Here is a 26,160-nt window from a genome sequence, read left to right as displayed (position 1 = left end):
GCAGCGGTGCAGGGCCAGCATCAGCATACTCTGATGTGGGGCAGCTGCCGAATATATACAATAAAGTGGAAAGAAAAGGGTACACCACGATGAACATGGATTGCTCATGCATGTCTTTGTTACTATACTGACACATCTTGGGAACTTGTTGCCAACAAGAAAAGGTAAAACTTGAAAAAGCAGGATCAGTAGGCAGGGAATTAAGGGTGAGAAATGGCCAGGGCACAATGGGCAAAACATTTTCTCAGTCAGCTGTTCCAGATGGAACAATAGGTGCGTTGCTTATTGTTGTCTTTTGCTCTTGCAGATCTCCGAGTGGTAATGAAAGTGCTTTGTAGGAGGGAAAACATTTATTCAATGTTTGAAGCATCATTGTGCAAATCAAAAAGAATAGACTTGAACTTCTAAACTGACTCTTATAAAAGTGAAAACAAAAGAAAACCTTTATAAAACAAGAGCAAAAATATACAATATCATCGTAGATAACAAGAGGTTTGAGGTACTGCATTTGTGTCCAGTTCTTCAAACACTTAACATGAAACACACATCACTAAACAACATCTTTTGTATTGTTTTCAGAACACACAGTACAATCTAAATTAACTTCTCGTAAACAGAGTATATGGTGCTGAATGTCATATTTGTACTTCCTCTGGTTTTCTAGGATAGATCTGCATTTCTTGGTCAGAATCTGTACACTTATTTTTACTAGTGATCAATTTTATTACGCATAAACTTTTTTTTTTAACATACAACTACTCTACTACCGAAATGGATGCTTGTTTTGATTTCCGCTTTATTTAACTTTTTAAACAGGTATTTTTCTTCTATTACATCTCTCTAGCACTCCAGTCCAAGGAAAGAAACAATAGGCTGGATCTTACATTCCCTATTGTATGGAATTGCATGGAATGAATGGAAAATCCCTCAAGTAGAAGAAAGGAATCAACCCAATATTTTTCTGGCAACAAATTATCACGTACACAGAATAACAGATCTCTTCTTGAAAATAACCATAATTACTGATGTCATTTATGTGCTGGTCTTTAAATCTTTTTAAATATCTCTGGCTCATGTTAGGTGTAAAAAAAATTCATATTTTATGTATTTGTGATAGAGCCAATAAACATAACTCCAAATATGTTTAGTACATTAAATCAACTGCTCCATTTGCTGTCTCTGAATCTTTTGACTTCGAAAAAGGGAATTCAAATCCAGCAAGGCGTATTAGCAAAATGTTCAGAAAATGTACCAACGAGCACACCAGGATGATCCAGAATGAATTTGTGAATTGCTCGCGGTGAGTCTTAAATATAAAGCTTCCTTCTTTGTAATTAGCTATTTTCTCAGAAAGGTGGTGGATTTTCACTTCTGATGAGAAGAGTATCATGATAAGACAACCACAAGAAACTGAAAAAGAAAAGAGAAAATTACTAGATGTCCTCCCCCCAACAACAAACCTTTACAATTCACTTGTATAGACAAGTGCTTCTGTTATTGTTGCATTTCAGTATTTATAAATCATTTATCCCAATTATCTTCCTTTCCAGCGTGTTGTGTTGTAGGTCAGTCCAATAACTACTGAAATAAGGCCCTGAGCAGAGACACCTGTGATTTCAGGATTTTAACGACCACCTTTCTAATGTGTCCATTAACACTGGAATTGTGTTCCAGTAAACGGTGCTTATTGCACTATTCCTGTCATGAAGAAAGCATCACCTGGCACAAGCTGACTGTTTCATAATAATAGTATTTACAAAGCATTTTCTGAGTGTACAAAACACTTCACATCTTTACAGTGATCTTTACAGTTGTCCTATAAAGCAGGGCATTATCCTTATCCCAATATGGCGGGTGGAGATTGACCTTGAGAGATTATAGCTCACCTGTCTAATGAATCTGTCTCTGATGTGAGCTAAAGATCACCCATTGCACTGAGCTCATACTCATAATGACAGAAAGGGGAAGGAGACTTGAGCCCCCAAGCTCGGAGCTCTGTGGGAAGGGAGGGTTGAGTCCAGCAGCAGCAGCAGCCTCAGTAGCTCCTGCTGCTGCTAGCTGCTTGTCAGCTTCAGGCTTGGCTCTGTTTGGACTCCCCTCGCTGATTCTTTCCCTCCCGCCCTTCTGGTCCTGCTGCTGTTCTAACATGCCCCCCCCCACTCCCGGAGGAAAACCCAAGTGGAGTGGAATTTTGCAAGAGACACTCTTGCAAAAATCCACTCCGCTCAGGTTTCCTCCGGGAGCTTGGGGGTGGGGCACGACTACACTTCCCAGGTAAACTTGCAAGAACATGAGACACATGTCAGGCGTCTCATGCAGTTTTGCTCTACATCACAAAAGTTCACAACTTTCTTGAGAACTGACCCCCCCCATAAATAATTCTCATGTTTGTATGAAATAATTATTATTCTGCAAACACAGGGAGAAGAATCCATTTCTTGGGAACAGAAGTTGTTGGGGTGATGGAAATTGTCTTGATTTCTAAGGTCTGAGTCAATGTAGTTGGACCAGTTCTGTCTTTCTAAGATCCAGGACTCCTATTCTGCAGCATCATGTGTGTGTTTTAATTTCCTTTGTGGATCAATGTCTGTTATTGCCAACAGAAAGTTAGAACTCCCTCATCCTATTATCCTGTTACATAAATGATGTTCCTTCAATTTTCAGTGTCCTATACATGCTTCAGGGCCTTGACCTAGATAGCTCAGGCTAGCTTGATCTTGTTAGCTTTCAGAAGCTGGGGGGGGGGGGGGGTGTCAGCCCTTGTTAGTACTTGGATGGGAGGTCACCAAGGAAGCCTTGGGTTGCTATGTGCCTTTGAACATTTCTTGTTTTGAAAGCCCTACAGGATTGCTAAAAGTCAGCTGTGAGTTGAAAGCATTTTTTAAAAAAGCACTCAAAGGAATTTTCTCCTGCCCATCAAGCCAATCTGCAGGTATGTGAGAGTGTTCCTTATCTACTTAACTTCTCAGCACTTAAGAGTGCTTAGTTCAAATACCCCTTTTTTCCTGCGTGTCTTCTGGAAACCTTACTGCTGGCTCCTTTATAGTTGCAAAGTTTTTGGTCTCTGTCATTAGCTAAAAGGCCCTTTCTACAAATTCTGACCGGGTAACATAGATGTGATTCTTCAAAAGGGAAATTTTCCATGCATGGAAGTCCCAGATTTAAATGGAAGCTTCCTCACACTGTCCTGTTCATTTATGAGCATGACCTGAAGGTCTCCCAGGGCTTCCCCCTTTAAAATAAATCAAAAGAAACCCACCTTAGATCCGATTCAAAGAGGGAACTGTGTGAGAGCTGCAGGCAGGGCATCCATGTGGGCTATGCACCCACAGCCACTATGAGGAGGAGTCAAAGCTAAGTTCTCCCATCAAAACTGTGGAGCGAAACCATACATTCTCTCCTGCTATTGACCCTTATAGGGCAATGGCTCATCTGGGAAAGAGAAACCGAGGGAAAGAGCTGTGTGGCTGGGCCTTGGGGCAGGGGCTGGTACAAGGTTTGTTGCCTCTGTGCTTCTGCACAAGGGAAAGGAGGGCAGGGGTGGTGCGGTGGCGGCAACCTGTGAGAGGTGCAGGGGTTGGGTATGTGGTGCCGGTCCTACCTCTTCCCACACTGCTTGTTGCTGCTGGAGTGGGTGTGCATTGTCACACCCACATGTGGAAGCAGTCCAATATGCAGCATATGGCTGCTGGGAGTTGCTCAGAGTTCAATTAATATTTGCTTGATTCTATTTTGAATGGCTTAAAGGACTCTCAGAGATAGCTACATTTGGGGCCCTGTCTGGCCCAGTGTCTGGAACCAGGCAGAGTAAAAAGATGTTTGCCTCCATAGTATATTCTTTGGTGTTTTACCTCTTTTGTTTATTAAACTATTTTGTAAGCTCCTCTCCTAAGAGAGAAAAGCAAGATAAAAATGCCTAAATAAATAAATAAATAATCTTGTATTTTACTTTCTTGCTGTTAGCTCATTTTAGAAGTTTTTTTCCACTTTGCATTGCAATACAAAGATTTCTATAGCGATGATAAATTTTACTTTTTAATTATAATTCCATGCCTTGATTTCCCTCCCTGTGCCTGCTCCATGTCACACTTTGGCTTTGCATACCAGGCTGATCCCCAGATAATACTGAGGTTCTTTCTATAAGAGGATTTTAATCAGGATTTCTAAGTTCTAGACTTGCCAAATGGCCTGTAGAAAACTGTTCTGTCCCTTTAATAGAGGCTTAATAGGATGTTTTTACCAGATGGCGTTACATACTTCCATGTCATGAAATTCTTCACCTGCCCTTTTCTATGCATTAAGCCTCTACTAAAGAAACAGGAGCTGAGGTTCTAGAACAGTTGCTATCTTGAGAAATGCGAGGCAGAAAGGTAGGTAAAGATATTGTTTGTTCCATGTCTTAGATGGGTCGTAATTCTGAAAAATCCATCTGTTCACTGTTGCCTGCTTTCCAGGGCTTTTTTTCTGAGGGCCAAGCTACACATGACGAATGACACTTGAACAGCAAGTGTATTTCTCCCTGTTCACTTGCCCTCCACTCAATCCACTTGCCGTTCAAGTGTCATTCGTCATGTGTAGCTTGGCCCTGGGAAAAGCGGTGGTGGAACTCAGTGGGTTGCCCTCGGAGAAAATGGTCACATGGCTGGTGGCCCCACCCCCTGATCTCCAGACAGAGGGGAGTTTAGATTGCTCTCCGTGACGAAGAACACTTGAACGGCAAGTGTATTCCTCCCTGTTCCCTTGCCCTCCATTTGATCCACTTGCCGTTCAAGTGTCATTCGTCACTTGTAGCTTGGCCCTTATTTAAAATAATTATGCCTTTCAATTACTATGTAAAATATCTACAAAGGAACTTGCACCAACATCTGGTTCCCTGTGGCAACTCCCTGCAATCATGATGACTGTACATAAACTCCTGCAAGTTTTCCATTTACCTCCTGCCATATTTTATGGCACTCTAGGAAATTTCCCAGTCCAGAGATGGCCGTCTTAATTGTCCATCTAATAGCTGCCACAGCCGTTCTCAGAGGTTATCCTAAGAACATCAGCAACAAGACCATGGGTTGGATCCAATTATTCTCTTTCACAACAGTGGGAAAAATGAGCATGAGAAAACCACAAGCATGAGAAGCTTGAGACCATATTTACAGACCGTGAAATAACATCAGAAGACTTACATGAAATGAAGCTCCATAGGTACAGACCTAATGGCCCATGCAACGTTTCATAGGGCTTGCCAAATGCATTGTACATGAAGAACCCTGTTCCAATGAGGGCAAACACTAGGAATACCAGACAGAAGACGATGACGCTAACATGGATACTTGCAGGGATAATTTTGAACAAATCTGGGAAAACTAAAGAGAAAAAAAATAACAAGGAATTATTGCAAACGTTAGGCGAATGTGTTATTTCATGCAAAAGAGTAAATTCATGCAACCTGGTCGGTACACCTGAGAACTGAAAGTATAGTGTACAGCATACAGCATACAAAAAAGTTATTAATTTAATTCTAAACAATGATAAATTGTAAAGACATCTAAAGGCAGAATCAGAATTATGGTGTATTACATTAGTCAACAGAGAAAACCAGACTGTCTCAGCTTTACCCTGTGGTTTCACTCAGATTTCATTATGTGTATAAATAATTACTGTTCTTTCAATGCCAGACCCTGCCCCCCCCCATATCCTTACCTGGTTACAGCCTTGCTTTTAAATGAATTGTGCCAGACAGCCCTTCTTGCAGGGCCTCCCAGATAGGAAGAATATCTATACATCTCAGAAAAACTGAATGTGTGAAAATAGCAATATCAATATATCTAATTCTCAACCTACCCAGGGCTTGAGTGAACCAGCTTCCACCCTGCCTCACATGGGTCTTGGGTGTGCTGGGCACCTCCTCACCACACAGTGCTTGGGTATTACCTCCTCTACACTATGTGGAGCTCAGGCAGGCCGGACACAGCCTTTCTGCCACAGAGCTGACGTGGCCCAGGTTGGGGATAGGGCTGTTGGCCCACCAGTCCGGGAGGCGTCTTAGTGCTTGTAACAGCCAACCCACTCTGGGAGGAGGAATTGTGGCCAGGTGCAGCAGCAAACACTGGGTGGCCACCAACCACATAACTTGCGTGACTCACCCAGGTCCAACTGCAGTTGAACTACTGTTCAAGAGCAAACAGCCCACAAAAGTCCCTGTGGTACAATGCTTAGAGTGTCAGATTAGGATCTTTGAGACCCAGGTTTGAATCTCCACATTCTTATGGATATTCACAAGGTGATTTTGGACCAGTCACACTTCCTCAGTCTAATCTACCTCACAGGGTGGTTGTGATGATAAAATAGAGGAGGGGAGATGATGTAAACTGCTTTGGGTGGAGAAAGGTGGGTATAAATGAAATAATAAATATAGCTGAAGATGAGGGGCAGATACAGGTAGGCTCTTTGATGGGTGAGAATGAAGAAGAGAAAGGTGAGGATATGCAGGTTGCCAGGAGGAGGTAAAGATTAAATATTGTGGAGTTGGGGATAAATGGGAAAATGAAGTGCCTCCTGCAGGTCCTTGCTCTTTCCCCACAGTGCATCTGGGTCTGGCCCAGCAGCTGTCACTGCACAACTGGGCCACACATTTCCTGGGTAGAGGGTACCAGGGGGAGGGAAGGAGGGAAAGCTGAAGATGGGAGCAGATAAAGGTAGGTTGGCTGGTGGGTGGGAAGGAAACAAAGAAGCAAGAAAAGGGAAGAGACTATGGTGGCTTTCAGGAAAGGGGAAGAGGGAAATGATCCACCTCCACAAGTCTTTGTGGGTTCCTCAGTTGTTTAGTTTAGTTGATTTTTAGCCCTCCCTCCCCACAAGCAGGGTCAGGGCAGGTTACAGCGATAATAAAAATACAAGGAATAAAACAATAAAAAACACAGATCTCCAAGAGAGAGAACGTTTAGTACTGAAAATCTCAACAATAAAAATTCCGGCATCCCAAGATGGGATCCCCTTCACACTTCCCTGCGTATCATACATAAGAAAAAGGGGGAGGTGTGAGTGGATATTACACTGTGACATGGCATGTGTGGGGGCAGATCACTATATGGATGCATAATTGCAGGACATGATTACAAGTTTATCTCCAGATGTGCATCCATTTTAAGAAAAATACTGACATGAACTCTAGTGTGAACACTGGTCTTCAGGGGAAATTAGAGGGGTACTTTTAAAATTGCATTTCAGTGTTGAGGTAAGGCTGTGAAAATTTACATTTAGAAATGGGTTCATATATGAGAAGGAGGAGAAGAGAACTTTTTTCTTCATGTGTTTTCTTCTGTGTACATGAAGAAACCTCAGAAGGAGCCAGACTACTTCATGTGGATTGAAACTACAGCACCAGAAACAAATTCAGTGTGGTGGCTGAGAAAAATGCAGTCACACTCATGGAGATAGCTGCTGTGACCACACAAATCACTGTTCAGAGGATCTTGACACCATATTTAGTAACGATTATTGGCTATTCAGGGTCATCTGGCCAGGGGAATTCTGTTCTGTAGCATTTGTACCTGGGCTTGAATCACCTACAGTTTTCTCTCTGCCCAACAGCCCCAGTGGTGCTGTAGGAAAAATTGGTACTCAGCTTTCAGGGTTCCTGCTCTGAGCCCCACAGTGTCTGACAGATGCTACGTAAGCACTCAAGACCAAGCTACAAGTAGTCTTTTTGTCTAGTTCCAAGTCTGTCACTCCATTGAAGTCTCCAGCAAGAATTATCTGGTCATATGCAAGATCGTCTAAATGCTTCCTTAAATCCTCAAAGAAGCTTTCTTTTGCACCGTTAGGTGCATAAAGTCCGACTACCAACACTCTCTTTAAATTCCAAATACATTCCACTGCTACAAATCTGGCTTCCACATCTCTCATAACAAATTTTGGCTGTAGCTCCTCTTTTATGTACAACACCACTCCTCTTTTTTTCTTGTTGGAGGCCGCTACAAATTCTTTGCCCAGTTTTCCGGATTTTAAATATTTTACATCCTGTTTTCTAATATGGGTCTCTTGCAAACAAACAATATCACATTTTTGTTTTAGTAGCCAGTGAAAAATATTTTTCCTCTTATTCGGTGAGTTTAGTCCATTTACATTCCAAGATAATACTTTACACTCCATATTCATGATCTTGTTGGTAAGTCTTTTTCATTGTCCTTAATAAATCGCTCCATCTCTCGCTCAGATCTGATGCGTTTTTTGGCCCCTCCAAACTCAAAGGACACTCCTTCCGGTAACTCCCATCTGTACCTGATTTTCATGTCCTTCAAAATCTGAATTAGCACTTTATATTTTTTCCGGTCCAATAACACTGATCTGGGCAGTTCCTTCATTATAATGATCGTCTTGCCATCAATCTCCAATGGATCTTGAAACTGTTTTGTCACAATCCTCTCTTTCATATTTCGTGTTGTAAACTGCACAATCACATCTCTTGGTAGTTTCCTTTGGGTTGCTATTCTCGAATTCACACGGTATGCCACATCTAGGATAGCCACAACTTCCTCCTCCTCCTTCCCCAGGTATTCAGCCAACACCTCAGTCATCTGTTCTTGCGCTGACTTTCCTTCCACTTCTGGCAAGCCACGAAAACGTAGCTGCTTCTCCATATGTTTAGTTTCTGCAACTGACATTCTCCCCTTCACCAATCTCATCTCTGTTTGTTGCGTGTCTGCTAAATTCTCCATCGCGTCTTCTACTGTTTTAACTCTCTGCTGCGTTCCTTGTAATTCACTTCGTATTGTTTCCATACCTTTTTTCACTTCTGACAGCTCCGATTTTACTGTCTGTGTAACCTCTTTAACCTCTTTTATCAGCTCCAATTTCGTGTCCTTAAGTTCTTTAATCATATCTAAAAGTTTTTTGTCCAGGTTTTTATCCAGGTTTTCTATTGCCGATTGCCACTCTTTTTTTGACATCGTGGGGCTTGCTTTAGCTCGCTCCCACGAATCCGCTCTCTTCCTTAACTCCGTGGCGTAAAATTTAACGTTTTTCTGTTTTAAATGTCCCGGTCTTCTTGCAAAAATTAAATTTTAAAGAGTCCAAAATGTCGGGCGTCTTTTCTCTATGGTTTCTCTATGATTTTGTAATCCAAGATGGCCTACTTCCTTTTCCGCTGAAGCCGCGACCCTTCCCCTTTCAAAAATGGCGATTCCCTTCTTCCTGCCCTCCAGCAAGGGCCGCTTCTCTCCAGCCGCTCTATTGTTATTACGCACTTCCTGTCTCCCGTCTTCCCACAGCAGATCTCGCGATGGTGTCTTTTTCTCACAGCTCCAAAGCCACAGGTATTCAAAACAATAGTCCGCTTTCTTTAATAACTTCTTTAAACTTAGTCTCTTTTCAAATACAATTCCTGCCGAGTCTTCCCCTCCTTTTCGCTAGTCTGTTGCAGTTTAAAAATCTACTTTTTTTCCTCTCTGTTTTTATCAATCTGTCCCGTATCAGAAGATAATGATCTTTACCTTCTCTTCACTTTTCTCGGGTTGTAATCGCTGTTTCGATTTTAAGTTCTCCTCTCAGCTTCTTCCCCCAATCGAAGCTTGGGTATGTAGGTCTTGTGCCAGCCGAATTGGCCCCAAAACTGCCGCAGAGATTATAGCCGACCCGTCGCAAGGTGGGACCTCAAGGATCGGGAGGGGACCCGTTGTGTAGAGCCCCCCCTCGTCCGAGATCTAACTCACCCTAGGGTCTTGAGCGTTCTTTGCCTGCTCCCCGCCTGAGAGCAGTCGGCCGCGGGCTATTTTCACCCCACCGGCCGGTTAAAACGGCAGTCCGGTCAGCTCCGCAAGTGGAGCTGCGTTAGACCTCCATAAATCCCAAACCGGAAGACTACAACGGCACAAAAGAAAAGAGGACTATTACCAAAGCTTTTTTTTGAGTTGATTCAACAAGAGACTCTTGAAGATGTATGGAGGAGAGAATATCCTAAAAGCAGACAGTTTACTTTCTATTCTGCAAGGCATTTTACATTATCAAGAATTGATATGATCTGGGCCTCAAAAGACTTAGCGTTATGGACTAAGGAGGTAGAAATAATGCCGATGGTAGGCTCAGATCACAACCCAATTATGTGGAAATTTGGAAAGAGGAGAAAAAGGAAAGCATGGAGAATAAATGAGGACTTGTTACAGGAAAGAGAGAATATGGAAATATTGAGAAGAGAGACAAAGTTTTTTATACAATACAACGTGAATAAAGAAGTACCAACCAATAAAGTTTGGGATGCTTACAAGGCGGTTGTAAGGGGCATACTAATGGATTTAAATGGTAGAGCAAGAAAGAAGAAAGAGGAGAAAAGACGAGAGATTGAGGAGAAAATAAAAGCCAAAGAAATACAGCTAAAAAAGAGACCAGGGAAAAAGAAGGTATACCAGGAAATTAAAATACTTCAAGAACAGCTAATAGCAATGAGCAACAAAGAATTGGAGTGGAATCTTAAAAGACTGAACCAAAAAGCGTTTGAGGGTGCTAATAAACCTGGGAAGTACCTGGCATGGCAATTGAAGAAGAAAAGGGAAAAGAAAATAATAAATAAAATTTGTGAAGATAATAAAACGTATTTGGAGCAGACTACCATTAGTAGAGCCTTTTATAAATTCTACGCTAAGTTGTATAATAAAAAAGAAGTAAACAAAGAATCAATAGCGTCATATTTGGAGAAAACCAAACTTCCAGAAATCTCGGAAGCTTGGAGAAATAAGTTGAACAGTGAAGTAACTGACGAGGAAATAAGTAAGGCAATACAATCTGCAAATCTAGGAAAGGCGCCAGGGCCAGATGGACTTACGGCTAAATTCTATAAGACAATGGCTAATGAACTGGCACCATTCCTAAAAGAGGTGATGAATGGGGTTTTAAGGGATCAAAGGATTCCAGACACTTGGAGTGAAGCAAACATATCATTGATCCCAAAAGAGGGCCAAGACCTGACTAACGTGAAAAATTATAGACCTATATCGCTACTCAATAATGACTATAAAATTTTTGCGAAGATATTGGCGGAGAGATTGAAGGGGTGGCTCTCGGAAGTTATAGAGGAGGAACAAGCAGGCTTTTTGCCAGACAGACAAATAAGAGACAATTTAAGGACAGTGATCAATGCTATTGAATATTATGACAAGCGTTGTGACAAAGAGGTTGGTTTCTTCTTTGTAGACGCTGAAAAAGCGTTTGACAATTTAAACTGGGATTTTATGTTTGCCACTATGGAAAAGCTACAATTGGGAGAAAGATTCATCAGAGCAATTAAGGAAATTTACAGAGACCAGACTGCAGCAATTGTGGTGAATGATGAATTGACCAAGAAATTGACGATAAGTAAAGGAACAAGACAAGGTTGCCCGTTATCTCCATTGTTGTTCATTTTAGTATTGGAAATTCTGATGATACAAATACGTCAAGATGAGGAAATTCGTGGAATAAAAATAAAGGACTATTCATATAAGGTCAGAGCATTTGCGGATGACATAATGTTAATTGTAGAGGACCCATTGGAGAACATGCCAAGAGTGATAGATAAGATCAAGGAGTTTGGAGACTTGGCAGGTTTTTACATTAACAAAAAGAAGTCAAAGATATTATGTAAAAATATGACTAAGCAGAAACAACAATTATTAACGGAAACAACGGACTGTGAAGTAACAAGTAAAGTGAAATATTTGGGAGTCGAATTAACTGCAAAGAACATAGATCTATTCAAAAACAATTATGAAAAACTATGGACTCAGATAGAGAGAGACTTGATTAAATGGAATAGACTGAATTTGTCATGGTTGGGTAGGATTGCAGCAGTTAAGATGAATGTGTTACCAAGAGTAATGTTTTTGCTACAGACAATACCAATCATCAGAGACTCTAAACAATTTGAAAAATGGCAGAGGAAAATATCAGATTTTGTTTGGGCAGGCAAGAAGCCTCGAGTGAAAATGAAAGTTTTACAAGATGCAAAGGAAAGAGGCGGAATGCAACTGCCCAATCTGAGACTTTATCATGATGCAATCTGCCTAGTTTGGTTGAAAGAATGGATGACATTAAAGAACAAGAAACTACTAGCCCTAGAGGGATATAAAAAAATATTTGGATGGCACGCATATTTATGGCATGACAAAGTAAAGGTCAACTCGATGTTCCTGCATCACTTTGTACGGAGAAGTCTATACACAATCTGGAAGAAGTACAGAATTTATCTACAAGAAGGAACCCCCTTGTGGGTGGTTCCGTATGAGGTGATAGACCCGAGAGCTGTTGATAATGAACAACAATGTTTAACGTACAAAGAAATAACTAAAACTGAAGCATCTAAACTCAGAATAAAGACACAAGAGGAACTATCACCTAACTATGACTGGTTCCAGTATAGACAGATCAGAGACTTATATAATTCGGACTCTGTAAAGGGAGGTATACGAATAGAGAACTTGGAACTAGAGCAGACCCTTCTTAAAGAAGATAAGAAAAGAATATCCAAGGTATATCCAAGGTATACCAAGTACTGCTGAAGTGGTATACCGAGGATGAGATAGTTAAAACACAAATGGTGAAATGGGCTATAAACTTCAATAAAGAAATAACAATGGCGGCATGGGAATACTTGTGGAAAACTACAATGAAGACAACGACATGTACTAATATCAAAGAGAACATCTACAAAATGATCTATCGTTGGTACATGACACCAAAGAAGATTGCGCTAGGGAATTCGAATACTTCTAATAAATGCTGGAAATGTAAGAAACATGAGGGCTCCCTCTATCATATGTGGTGGTCGTGTGAGGTAGCTAGGCAGTACTGGGGGGAAATAATAAGAGAAATGAGTGAAATTTTACAATTTCAAATTTTGCAATTTCTAGTAAATAAGAACCCAGAACTCCTGCTACTGAACTTGGGAATGGAGGGAATTCCAGCCCAATACAGGACGTTGATATTTTATATGACAGCAGCAGCTAGACTTTTGTATGCGCAAAAATGGAAAGTACAAGAAGTGCCAACTGTTGAAGATTGGATTTACAAATTGCTGTATATGGCTGAAATGGATAAGATGACAAGAAAACTGAGAGATCTGGACTCAGGGCAGTTCAACACAGACTGGGAGAAGCTGAAACAACACCTGGAGAAGAAATGGGAGGTGGGAGGAAAACTGTGGCAGTTTGAGAACTACTGAAGCACTGAAGTAGAGGGGGGAGACTTTACCGGGGGGAGAAGAGATAAATGTGAATTAATAAGCAGTCAGATTAATAGATTGATATATATATAGATATATACAGGTTAACAAACAGAACATAGATAGAAAATAATTAACTATAAGGATTAAATACAAGGATTGATTAACTAACAATATTTTCTTTCTTTTTGGTAAGTTTTGTACCAAACTGAATGTCTGAAGATATAGATGAGTCAAATTGATTGACTACGTGATGAGAGATATATAGAATTATTACAAAAAGATAGAATGAGTAATATATTGAGAATAAGTCAAATTGTTTGATATAAATGAATGTATGATCTATATGGTTTATGATACATAGAAATATTTGAAATTGAAAAATGGGATAAATTGTTTATCTAAGATGGAAACAAAGACTTACAGTTTGGGCATACAATGTTAAAAATAGTTAAGGATGTACTGCTTAGAATAACGGAAATATATATTTGTTTTAGATAGAGGAAGCTAATAAAAGTAAGGGAAAGGGGACAAAGGGTTGGAAAGCTGTTGGAAGTCAACAAAAAGGGGGGGAAAGGGAGGGGGTTAGAGATGAAAAAATTGGGGAAAATTGAATGTAAATGTTAAAATAATGGATTCTAACCCAATAAAAAAATTTTCAAAAAAAAAAAAAAACCAAGCTACAAGTGACGAATGACACTTGAACGGCAAGTGAACAGACTCACGTGTATTCCTCCCTGTTCACTTGTGCTCCACTTGCGCTCCACTTGATCACTACGTGGCCGTTCAAATGCCATTCATCACTTGTAGCTTGGCCCTCAGTCACTGGAACTGGAGTCATTGGTAGATCATATCCTGAGCAACCATATTTTAAAAGAGTAGCCTGGTTGTCAAGAAGTCTGAAGGCTATCCTGAAGACGGAGAAAACTGGAAGGTGGGGCGGGTAGAGCTGGATAGTTATCTGTTCATAGTTCATTTACCCTTATTGTACTAAGGACCAAATTATATGAAATTTGTGAGTCTGTGTTCAGATCCTCAGACTGTAAAAGGCATTTGTTTGGAGAAAGGTCCTTGGTACTTTCTGGGGTCACAGTGTGCAGACTTGGGCGGGGAGAATTAACTCTTTTCCCTATGGCCATTTCCCTAACTGGAAATGTTTTAAGCCCTGGTAAGGGGCAAAAAAAGGAAACACAGCATGGGTCTTTCTTCTAACTAAAAAACTCCAAGCTCTGTATGGGTAGCTTTCTTCTAAAGTAATGGAAAGGTCGAAAAAAGAGAGGACGTGAGAAAGGTCAACAGAAAAGATTTTGTCGTCTTATGTTCTGGCTGCTGGTTGTATTTGGCACTTGAAAAGTAGCCACCACATTGGCTCTTAAGAATTCTGGAAGTTTCCCAAGGACAGAGGAAGCTGGAAGACATCAAGGATCCATTGGCAGACTTTCTGCATCCTTCACTGATGCTCAAGTACATTTTCCCCCTGGGTATTCAGGGGGAGAGGAGAGGGAGGAACAGGAAGCGTTAGAGTCCATTGGCCTACTGGGACCAACCTCCACTCACCATCTCTTCTCCCACAGCACAAGCGTTGGCTTCCAGCCACTCTGGTAGGAGGGGAGGGGCTGTAACGCCCTTTCCATTTACCTGTTTCAACCCATTTTGTATATTTTATAATTCTTGCGTTAGCTCTTATGAGTTTTTCTCTTGGAAAAGAAGGACTGAATATAAATATGAAACCAATACAACACAGGTCTAGAGATTTTCTGCCTTGATTACATATCTTGGTTCATCTGCATTATATTTCGAAAGAAAATTGAGCCTGCTAGGGTGAGAAGCCCCTGCCCAGCATATTTGGTAAGACTGGTCATTCCTAAACTGTGAGATGGGGCAAACTAATATGGTATGAGTTAAAAGAGAGCTTGGGGCTTGTTAGTTTAGAAACAAATAAAGAGGACATAACAGAGGCTTATAAGACTATTTACAGTGTGGAGAAAGTGGAGAGAACTTTTCACTCTCGTAATATTAGAGCAGGGTCAGCAACTATTTTGACCCAAGTGCCGTAAAAAGGCACTGTCAACCTGTGAAAGTGCTGGTGTGCCACAAAACTGGTGGCAGTGTTATGGGAGGCAATGATGGGCTGGCCCCATAGCCTTAGTTGCTTGGGAGCCACACAAAATGGTCTGCTGTGATGCTGTCAGCAAGCATGCCAAGGATTGTGTACTCCTGTACTAGAACTTCAGGGCATTCAATGAAGTTGATAGTAGATTCAGGATAGACAAAATAAAGTACTGCTTCAAACAATGTATAATTAACTTGTGGAACTCTCTGCCACATGGTTTAGTGACAGGTAACTAACTACCATCTGTGGTTTTACATGAGGTTAGACAAATGGGCATGATAGCTAAATATTCATGTTCACAGGAAATATACCTCTTAATGTGTTTCTGGAAAGAAGTTCTGGAGGGGGGGCTTTTGCCTTGGGTGGCCTTGCTTTTTGACTAGGGAGGGAAACAGGGTGATGGCCTACATGAACCATTAGTCTCACTTCACCCGAAGAAGGCCCCAAATGGGAAAGTCCTTCTGCATCTGAAGAGTTGCTGCCAGTCAGAGTGTACAATATTCACCTTGATGGACCTATGGTCAGTGCAAATGCTCAGTGTGACAAATAATTTAAGGCTCCAGTGTGTAGAAACATCTGGAGAGGAGGCTGCCTAAGTGTCTTGGCATGCTCCTTTTGCTTTTCCCATTCTACAGCTTCTCTTCCCCAGGTATGATTCCAATGCAGGTTCAATACCATCTATTGCCATCTGGGGAAGCTGTCTGTCCTGTGCTATCTTGTCCAGTCTAAAATAAACCTGGGGGGGGGGGCTTCATCATGAGAGAAGGATGCCTTCCATTTTTATTTCAGAAAAGAAATGAATGCCATAACTAGTAACAGTTCAGAAATGCTGGGCTAGGTCAAAGGTTAAATGAAGTATTGGGAATGTTTTTTGTTCGACTTTTAGCTGTTAGTCCAAAATAATGACCCATCGTTCATTACAATAGATGCACAAGAAGTAAGCACACATGTATTGAAACTCGAATGGAATGTGAATTAGGCTTGCTGTAAAAGGGTAATTCTTAAATACTTCAGTGCATTTAGTGACAACAGATATTTTATAATGAATCCTAGAATACAGTTTAATGGCTCCCAGTCTGCAGGGGTATGATTAAACCAGGGCTAATAACTCCCTGGAACTGCCTGGTTGTGCTTAGAACATGCTGAGAGAGCATGCCTATGTAGGCACTTCAGATAAATTTATCTACCATGTCAAATGTAAATTATCAGCAAGTGGGTTGTAGTCTATAATGCAGTCACTAGAGAAAAAAAATCTAAGATTTAGCTGGCTTCATCTGATCAAACCATATTTTCATGTTTGCTTCATGATCATCCTTTTTTCATGACTGGCATCTCAGCTAATTTTAAATTTACATACATTTACATTAATGAATGAAACATATATATGGAAATTTCAGCTGCATACAGATGAACAGGATGGGCTCAAACACATAGCTAAGGATCCCAAGCTGAACCTTAACCACACTTTTCTGGGAGTAAACCCCTTTGAATAAAATGGGACTTCCAAGTAGATCTGTTTAGGATTGCTCTCTCCACTACTGGGAAAGAGATCTCAGTTTGTTAAGAGCCCCCACATTTGGATGTCACACAAAGTACAGTTGGCTGAAGACTTCGATCCTCAGTTTTTACTGCTATTTTTCAAGGGTAGAAGGCTGAGGGAAGAAAGGAAGGAGTGGGTGAATTTGACCATTGTCTAGGCCCATCATAGACAAAATTTCCTGAAACAAACAATACCAACAGCAATCAGAAAAGAAGAGCTGGAAATCAAACCTCAAATCCGTTTATCTGTATGTCTAAATGAAAAGCAAAGCGATTAGTAAAATTCACATTTTAAAACCATTATTTGAAATGTTGTTAGTTGTGTCTTTTATGGCACTTGGGACAAACAGGTTGCCTACCCTTGCTCTAATATTATGAGAATGAGAAGTTCTCTCCATTTTCTCCACATTGCGAATAGTTTTATAAACCTCTAACACTGACAAACACTATAAGGAAACACTGGCACTGGGATCTTTGTGTTCACATAACACGATGGTGTAACACTGATGCTAGCACAATAACAGCAGTGTGGGGAAAGGCAACAGGTGTGCCATATGCCCGTCATTGCCTCCCATACCAAAAATGCTCCATCAAACTGTCACCCATGTCAGCTCCTATGCCATTGTTATTGTGGAGACCCAGTGCTGTGCATTGGGGATAGTAACATACTCAGTCCAGGGAGATCTCAGTTCAAATCCCCATTTGACCCTGAAGTTCACTGAGTGACTTTGGACTAGTTACTCTGGCAGTAATACAAAAAAAGTACTTCCATGGGTGTGAGACCATTGAATAAAAGGGGACTGACTTCTGCGTAGACCTGCTCGGGATTGTTCTCAGCCTAATCCTTCACAGGGTTGTCATGAGGATAAAATGATGGAAAGGAAGACTATGTATGATGCCCTGAGCTTCTGGGAAGGAGGATGGGATTGAAATACAATAGATCAGGGATCCTCAATCTTTTTGAGCCTGCAGGCACCTTTGGAATTTTGAGAGGGGGAGGTGAGTGCCACTTTAAAATGGCTGCCACAGGAGGCAGAGCCAAGTTCAAAATGGCTGCTGCTGGAGGCAGAGCCAAACTGAATAACTCTCTCCTCACACCTGGGAAGAAGGAAATCCTGATGTGGGAAAGGAACCATATGCTGACTAAAGAAAGACCAGGTGCTTATCAGTCCTCCTGACCCTCCAATGGAAAATCCTTTTGTTTGAATGAAGGCAGCCAATAATAAGCCCTGCCTTGTTATGACTCCACTCATTTTCTGGGCAGACACCCAGGGAAATTCTGGTGAACACCATGGCTTCCATAGTTTCCACACAGTGGGGAGCCTTGCAGCTGATGGTCAGTGGAGAAATCTGCACAGGACCCTTGTTTTGTTTTTCTGCAAAGGACTGATGGCTGCCACTCTAGAATTTCACTATAATGGTGAGATTTCTTCCAACCTGGTTGTTGTGCGTGTCTGTCCTATGTATCATAAAGACTCTAGAAATGATACTTTTAAATACACTTTATGGTTACGATTCCAAACAACAATCTCTGTGAGGCTTCTCCCCCCCCAGCCCCCCCAAACAACAGCCCAACGCAAGATGGGAAGCTGCTTTTTTAAACAGAGGAGTGTCAGAAGCAGCTTGTGCTTGAAGCGTGTAAAACCTTTTTCTGTACCTAAATAGCTAAACCTGCAGCAGAACACAACCTTAGAAGAGAGTAAGAGGCAGAACACAACAAAGAGACATTCATTGTGAAAAACAACCATCAAAGGTCATGCAGAAAAGCTGTTCCTTATGGGGAGATCAGTGAATATACATACATTGTTTTGCAGACCATAGCTTTTGCCATTGTGTCTAACCATTTGTTTGACTGCAGCAGAGTCACAGCAGCTGCCTGCAATTGAGCTTAAAGTTTGTGCTGTATTTCTGTGATTCTTGGTGATATTGTGTGGGTGCAGCAATCAGTACACTAATTGGCCAATCCAGCATCATTTTGGATTAGGCTGTTAGCAACGTGCATCGGTGTTGTTTGCCATGAATTAAAAGGGAAGTGTCTTTCCCCCCTACACAGATCTTCTAAAATTAAACCTTCCTTCTCCTGTCCCTTACTTTCCAGAATTAATTCCTGTTCAGTGGTTCAAGATAGATGGGTTATATTTAGGAATGCATATAATCCGCGATTCTGAAAAAAAAAATGTAGAATGTGGTGTTGGGATACAGTATCAGTGTTGGACTAAGATCCTAGAGCAACACTGTTGGCCATGGAAGCTTTTTGGGTGACTGTGGGCCAGTCATACGCTCTGTTTCTTTAACCTACCTCACATGGTTGTTGTTGTGAGGATTAAAATGGGGCAGGGGAGAACAATGATGAAAGCCACTTTGAGTCCCCCCTGCGGAGACCAGTGTGGTATAAAAATGTAAACAGATAAATTATCTTATGCTCCAGTTATGTGCTAGGTTGAAGGCTATAGAATCTTAAATACATTTCTTACACTGGTGCATCCTGAAGACATGCTGGCTTTGGGATCTGTGTGCTCACATAGCACAATGGTGTGATGCTGGCACAATAATAATGGCATAGGAGCTGAAATGGGTGACATCAGGTCATGGTTTGGGGAGGTGGAGTAAGCTCCTTCATGTGTTTCCTCCTGCCAAAGGCATTTCACTGCCATTGCTTTTAATAGGCTACAAGCAGAATGGAACTATCAAATGTACCAGGTTTTGCTTGATTTTTCTGAAAAAAGCAAGTTTCTAGCTCCTATGTTAGCAAGGTATTCTTAGCAGTATACAAGTAATACTTATCAACATCTCAGAAGCTAGAGGAGTGGCTGAATAAAATTTCTACTGGCTGGGATGGGGCTTTAGTATTCTTTCCCATAGTCCAACTAGAATAAATGATGGAAAGATGGTAAAAAAAATGCAGACTAAATGACATGTTTCAATTTGCATAAATGTATACATGATACAGAATTTAGCTTAGTGCAAAAATGTGTGTTGTCTCGATGCAGTTTTTTTTTAATCATAGTGTGGGTTATATAGTATTATTGCAAAGACACCTTTCTGTCATTGTAAAGCTGCATGGATTGTGAAGCTTTTTCCTCTCGGTTGCTACATTTGGAACTTTTGCATACCATTCCAATTTTATAGGCAACGGATCAGGGAAAAGTTAATCCAGTCACACCATTTCTGTAGAAGCAAAAAATGTCCCTTCATTATAATGGATGAATCCATGGGCCAACAGCCTTTAGAAAATGAACTGCTGACCCAGAAACTGACAGCCGCTAGAATCAATGAAGCAGAAGGCATTCCTGAGCTTGAATGGGTTTTACAGGCAGAGCAAATTCATTTTACAATTAAAAGAGATACAGTGGCCAGTAGGGAGAGCCTTTAATTGGAGCAAGCAGAGGACCAAACAGGACTGGTAATTTAGTCCTCCCCAGTCATGCTGACAGGGCTATGGTGGACTGAAATGCAAACATATATATTGTATGTAAACTATACCATTTCCTGGGACCTTTATAGAAACTTGGAAAGCATTTGTGGTTCACCAAGGTCCTTCAGTAATTAGGAAGGTAACATCTTTCATTTGATGCAGCTGGTTTCAAGCTGTGGTATATTAATGTGAAGTTTAAGAAATCCTGGGAGAATTGTCCACACAGAGTAAAAAAGGCTTCCCAATGAAAAATGCAATTATTATTTTATACTGTCATATTTTTGCTCCTAAATTGGTTACAATGTATTTTGCAGATACCAGAAACACATGAAGATAGATCAAGATGGGCAGCTGTGTTAGTCTGTCTGTAGCAGTAGAAAAGAGCAAGAGTCCAGTAGCACCTGCACAACTAACAACATTTGTGGTAGGGCACGAGCTTTCGTGAGTCACACAGCTCACTTCTTCAGATCTGTGACTCATGAAAGATCATACCCTACCACAAATGTTGTTAGTCTTATAGGTGCTACTGGACTCTTGCTCTTTTCTACTGCCAGAAACACATGAAGCTTCTTTATACTGAATCAGACCTTTGGTCTATTAAGGACAATACTGGCAGCAAGATTTTTAGTCAACGTCTTTCACATCATCTACTATTTGATCCTTTTAGTTGGAGATGGTGGGAATTGAACTGACGACCTCATGCATGCAAAGCAGATGCTCTAATACCTAGCCATGCCCCCTCCCCAGAAAACAGTGCAAACTTATTTTTCCCAATATAAAAGGCTGATGACATAAAGAGTAACCAAGGATTGATTCACAGGAGTCTCTTGGCATGTCAAGAAGTGGGCCGAAGCAACCAAGCTATTGGTATTCTCATCCTATGAATAACTGACTTGTTTCATCATGCACAGAGATTGTGAATCAACATATATGCTATGAATGTATGAAGCTACCTTGAAGTGGTCAGTCTATCTCACTCACCTATGAGAACAGGTCATCAGGTTCCCAGACAGAGAAAAGACTTTTCTAACAGTACTTCCTGAGAGCCTTTTGCTGGAGTTGCCTGAGACATGCAACTGGGTCTTTCTACATGTATTATACCATTAAACCTTTCTCCAGAATGCAGGTGACATGCATGGATAAGGAGCAGAACGATGTCAGCTGTGGAATGGGATGGGCACTAGATTGACATCAAGCTCTCATTAAAACCAGCACATGGATTCCATCTTACACAGCATTTTAGACCAAAAAAATCAGAGATGCGAGTCAAACAATACTGTTTCTAATAAAAATAGTTTCAAGTTGGCACAGTGCCTGCTCTAAGAAAAGACTGTTAATCTTCTAATTGGAGTGATATGATCCCTACGACCCACTTATATTGCAGGGAAAGGAAAAGTTGAATGCATGACCTTGATAAATTAGAAAGCTGGGCTGTAAAGTCAACAGAAATAAATTCTGCATTTAGGTAAAAGAATCAAATGAACAGATAGGTATGGGATTGGGGATATCCTGTGAAAATAAACTCATGATTACAATCCATGACAAATTAAACAGGAGCAAGCAGTGTTATGCTTATGCAAAAAAGGCTAAAGCAAACTTTAGGCTGCATTAGTTGAAGCCTATTATCTGAGCATTCTACTTCACTCTGTGCTAATCAGACCTCATGTGTGCCCGTTATATTAAGAAGGGTGTGGACAAATTGAAATAAGTTCAGAAGAAGGAAACAAAGATGCTCAGGAATTAGGAGAACAAGCCCTGTGAGGAAAGTTTGAAGGAGAAGTGACAATTTGTCAAATACCTGAAGGAATACCACGTAAGAAAAAGCAAAGACTTGTTTTTGTTGCTCAAGAAGGAAAGATGAAATATAATACGCTGACGTTACAGGAGGGTAGATTTCAGTTAAACATTAGGTAAAACGTCCGAATGGTAACGGCAGCTTGGTAATGGAATCCGTTACCTAGGTAGGTTCTCTCTTGCTGATGGCCTTCAAGCAGCAGCACCCCCTTCATTTGGGGGAGGGGATTCTCTAGCTTGGCATCTCCTGCACTGAGCAGGAGCATACAAGACCTCTTCTAACCTTACGCTGTTTTAACTCATATTGGTTACGCAGCAATTCCAGCAGTACATGACAAGTTCTGGCCCCACTTGCCAGCGCTTCATTTTACTACAGACAAAAGCACAAGGGGATGTTAAAAAAGTGTTACTGATCATAGGAATAGAGCTTACTTGCACGAACTATGCAAACACAGAGACACTAGTTTGGATCCAAACAGATTTCCAGTGGTGAAAATGGAAGGACTACCAAAAAGGCTGTACTGGGGATCATGAAGGGACCTCTATGGATAAAAGCCATGTGGGACACGGCTCTATAAGAATCAGAACCGGCCAAGATTGAGATAAAAAGCTGGCTATATTCAACAGCTCCTGGTCCAGCAATTGTGCATAGGTAGGCATAGGGGCAGTACACTAGTTTTTAATCCCTTTCTATATGTGCTGATTTCAACATATGCATGTTATCTGACAAAAGCTATTATCTTTGTGCAGCCGCTCGTGAGACTACTGTAACTGGACTGTTTGTCATTCAACGACAAAGGTCAATTTATGGCTTTGTATTTCCTGTAGTAGGCCACTCTGAAAATTCATCGCCAACCACAACTTGAAAAGTAGAAGATCAACATATTGTGACAGCAGGGGGAAGTCATACAATAAGGAAAACCTTCATAGACGTCTTACAAGCAACTCAGCCTGCTACAGAATTTAATTAGGCAAAATGGTTCTGAGTAATAATCTAAATGATTTTGGTCACCTACCTTTGCAAAAACATGCTGCGATCATTTTTATGTATACAATGCTGGTGACGCACCAGAAATGAGTCATGAAAATAGTGCTATCTCTGCAGATGCTTGCAAATGATTTCGGGTAAGAATGTAAATGTGAGGTGGTGTGTTTTAAGTAGAGTTATGGTGAAGCTAACCAGGAACTCTCTATAATATGGTGCTCTGCATAAGCCAAGAATGGATCTAGCCATTTTATGTGCAGCTGGCCATTTACTTTTTTCCTGAATGTTCAACTGCGAAATAATCATTCCATGCAACTCGGTACCTGCCAGTCATCCCATTCTTGGCACAATGAATCTTCTCAAGATCCAATTAATGCACTTAGATTTTTAATTTCTCATGCTCTGAGATACAAAGAAGTATCTGTGGTAGTTCTGCCTCTACGTATTTCAGAAAACCGAAAAGGAATAACAAAGGTACTATCTTGGAGAAAGAACAAAAGACATTTAGGGTTGCACTCTGTGCGCACTTACTAAACAGAATGAGTTTCACATTTGAGTAAATGTAAATAAGGATCTGGCTGCTGCATGCCAATTCCTTGTTTAACGAACATAGCATTAATGGAATGTGGATTTAAAAAAAGCACAGTCTGTTTTGCAGCAACCTACTTTCATATTTCCCTGCTGGGAATCTTTTGAACAAAATACAAATATGTTCATGCAGGTATCTGTTGGACCACGAAAACATGCACTGAAGTACTGAATAATTCAAATACCATTGTTACTTACATGAAAATTGGAAAGGTCTGCCTCCTAGCCCGCATTGTCTAACTCTCTCTCCATAGAAAAGCCCATACTGGATTTCACCAATAAACTTCTCTAATTCTTGTCCGGTAGCATTTACAAGCAGCGCTCCAGTTTTGCAGAGTATTCTTCCTCTTACCCACAGCTGAGTTCCTATGGCTGCTGCAATGCTCAGAGCGCAAGCAAAACTTAATACACCAGCTATGCAGAAAACAACTTTCTTCTGTTGGGCTGGCATATATAATCCTAAAGGGCATACACAAGCAACCTGGAAGAAAAAAAGGATAAGTCTCCAGAGAAACCTTTAGCAAAGTGTATTTTCCAGCATATTCTGTCTGTGCTACTTGAGAACAAAGGTTTAAGATAACAGATGGAACCCTCTGTGTAATTTGATGAATGCCTCCCATCTTCACAGCCTTTTGTCTGATTGGGTGAGCTGACAATTCCAGAAACAGACTTGGCTCTTTCTGGTTAAGTTAGCAGCAGTGCAAAGAAGTTCCAGAGGTTTAAATTCGCATAAGTGTTAGACATTAATGCTATAGAATATTTTCTGATTGATTTCTGGATGTTATGGAATACTACACAGAAAAGAAAGAAGTCCTTTTTACAATACTGTGCAATGTACCTTGATTTTTCTTATGAAAATATTGTTGACTTGACTCTTGTAGTTGATAGGTTTAAGCGGAGCAGCTGAATGGAGAGCAGATGGAACTATTAATTGTATAAAGCAGTTAAATCTGAATTCTTCTCCTCCCCCTCCATTTAAATAAATGTAAATCCAAGTATTCCATTTAGCTGATCTGCAAATTGTACCATTTATCATTCCCCCCTGCAAAATGCTTTTATTAATTTCCCCCCATTTTTTGGGAAGTGTGATTAGAATTTGACCTCAGTGGGCTGAAACAAGCTTGTGTGTTTCTTGGCTCCTAGTCAAAGTGACATCATTGTATGTCTTCTATGAATAATCCAAGAAATGTGTAATAGTTACATATTTCCATTTAATTTATGCTTGTTAACAATTAAATCATTCCCTAACAGCTTGCTCAGCACCAAGCACATGAGTGCTTAAATAGGGATGCACTCAGAGCTGTGCCAGCACAATGTCATAAATCATTATATTTTGCTCGCATCTTGCCAAAATTGTATCACCTTCACAGAAAGATACTCTGATGCAAATGTTAAGGATGAGACTTCTCAAAGAGATTAATGCAAGTAACCATTCTTAGAACAGAATTATTTGTATTATTTGTCAAGATTTTGTTCCTTATTGCAGCAGGACATTATTCACTCTTTCATTTATTTATATTCCATCTTTCTCACTGAGACTCAAGACAGATTACACAATGTAAGTAAATATGATCAATGGCTAGGATGATCAATAAGCAATACAATAGGTAGGGATTGTATTATAGGGATTGCAGAAACTTGAAAACAAGCAGAAATCTGATACAGAGCTGAAACTATGCTGAAATAAAATACAAACAATTTAACATGACATACTAAATAATACAGAAGCTACCCAGTAGGAGCATAATGGAGCTACAGATGATATACAATAGTATAGTCTGCAGTCCATATCCCTTTAACAAGGAATCTTTCTGAACAATTTCCTTACAGCACAGCCCTATAACCAGTGTAGAAAAGCCCTCCTGAATAATTCAACTTTGCATCCTTTTCATAAATTCCGGAGAGTGGGAGCTTTCCTGACTTCTTCAGACAGGCCATTCCATAAGCTGGGGGCCACCACAGAAAATGCAGTGTATGGGCAGCTACTGATTTTGCCCATGTGCAAGGTGACACTTGCAGAAGGCCCTGTTCATATGAGCAAAGCTGCCATGGCAGAGCGTACAGAGAGAGGCAGTACTGTAGATATGAGGAGCCAAGGCCATGAAGGGGTTTGTGATAGCCAAAACCTTGCTCTGAGCCCAGTAATTTATTAGCCGCCAATGGAGAGACTGCAGAATGGGAACAAACTCCTGGTAATAATCAAGCTACAGCGTTCTGCGCCATCTGGAGTCTCCAAGTTGACTTTTCAGGGTTGTCCTATGTAGAGTGCAATACAGTAGTCTAGTCTCGATGTTACAATCCAGGAGGTTAGATTGACTGTGTCAGGATGGGGTGCCATCTTCCAGGCTAGGCTGAGTTGGAAGAAGGCATTTTTTGCAGCTGCATTAACTTGCTTCTCTGGCAGCAATGCTACCGTATGTTGGAAGCAAGAATGAAGATAGCATAGCATGGGAGAGCAGCTGACCTCCCATCTATAAATCTGTCAGACTATGGATGACAGGATATGGCAGACAGGTCTCTGTCCCATTGTAACAAGAAATCCA

The 26,160-nt window shown here is 40.8% G+C and overlaps 1 protein-coding gene across 1 annotated transcript; it reads right to left on the bottom strand.

Annotated features, from left to right (window-relative positions):
- Positions 1–1,144: 1,144 nt before the first annotated feature.
- On the bottom strand, positions 1,145–24,068 carry CLRN1 (clarin 1). Its single transcript, XM_054984182.1, has 3 exons — positions 23,816–24,068; positions 5,178–5,357; positions 1,145–1,410 (listed from the first exon to the last, which is right to left on the bottom strand). Exons 1-3 carry the CDS (start codon positions 24,066–24,068, stop codon positions 1,145–1,147), a joined length of 699 nt encoding a protein of 232 aa, XP_054840157.1.
- Positions 24,069–26,160: the final 2,092 nt, after the last annotated feature.

Source organism: Eublepharis macularius, chromosome 6 (assembly GCF_028583425.1).
Source record: "Eublepharis macularius isolate TG4126 chromosome 6, MPM_Emac_v1.0, whole genome shotgun sequence".
NCBI classification, from domain to species: Eukaryota; Metazoa; Chordata; class Lepidosauria; order Squamata; family Eublepharidae; genus Eublepharis; species Eublepharis macularius.
This window is presented reverse-complemented; position numbering and strand designations above follow the sequence as displayed.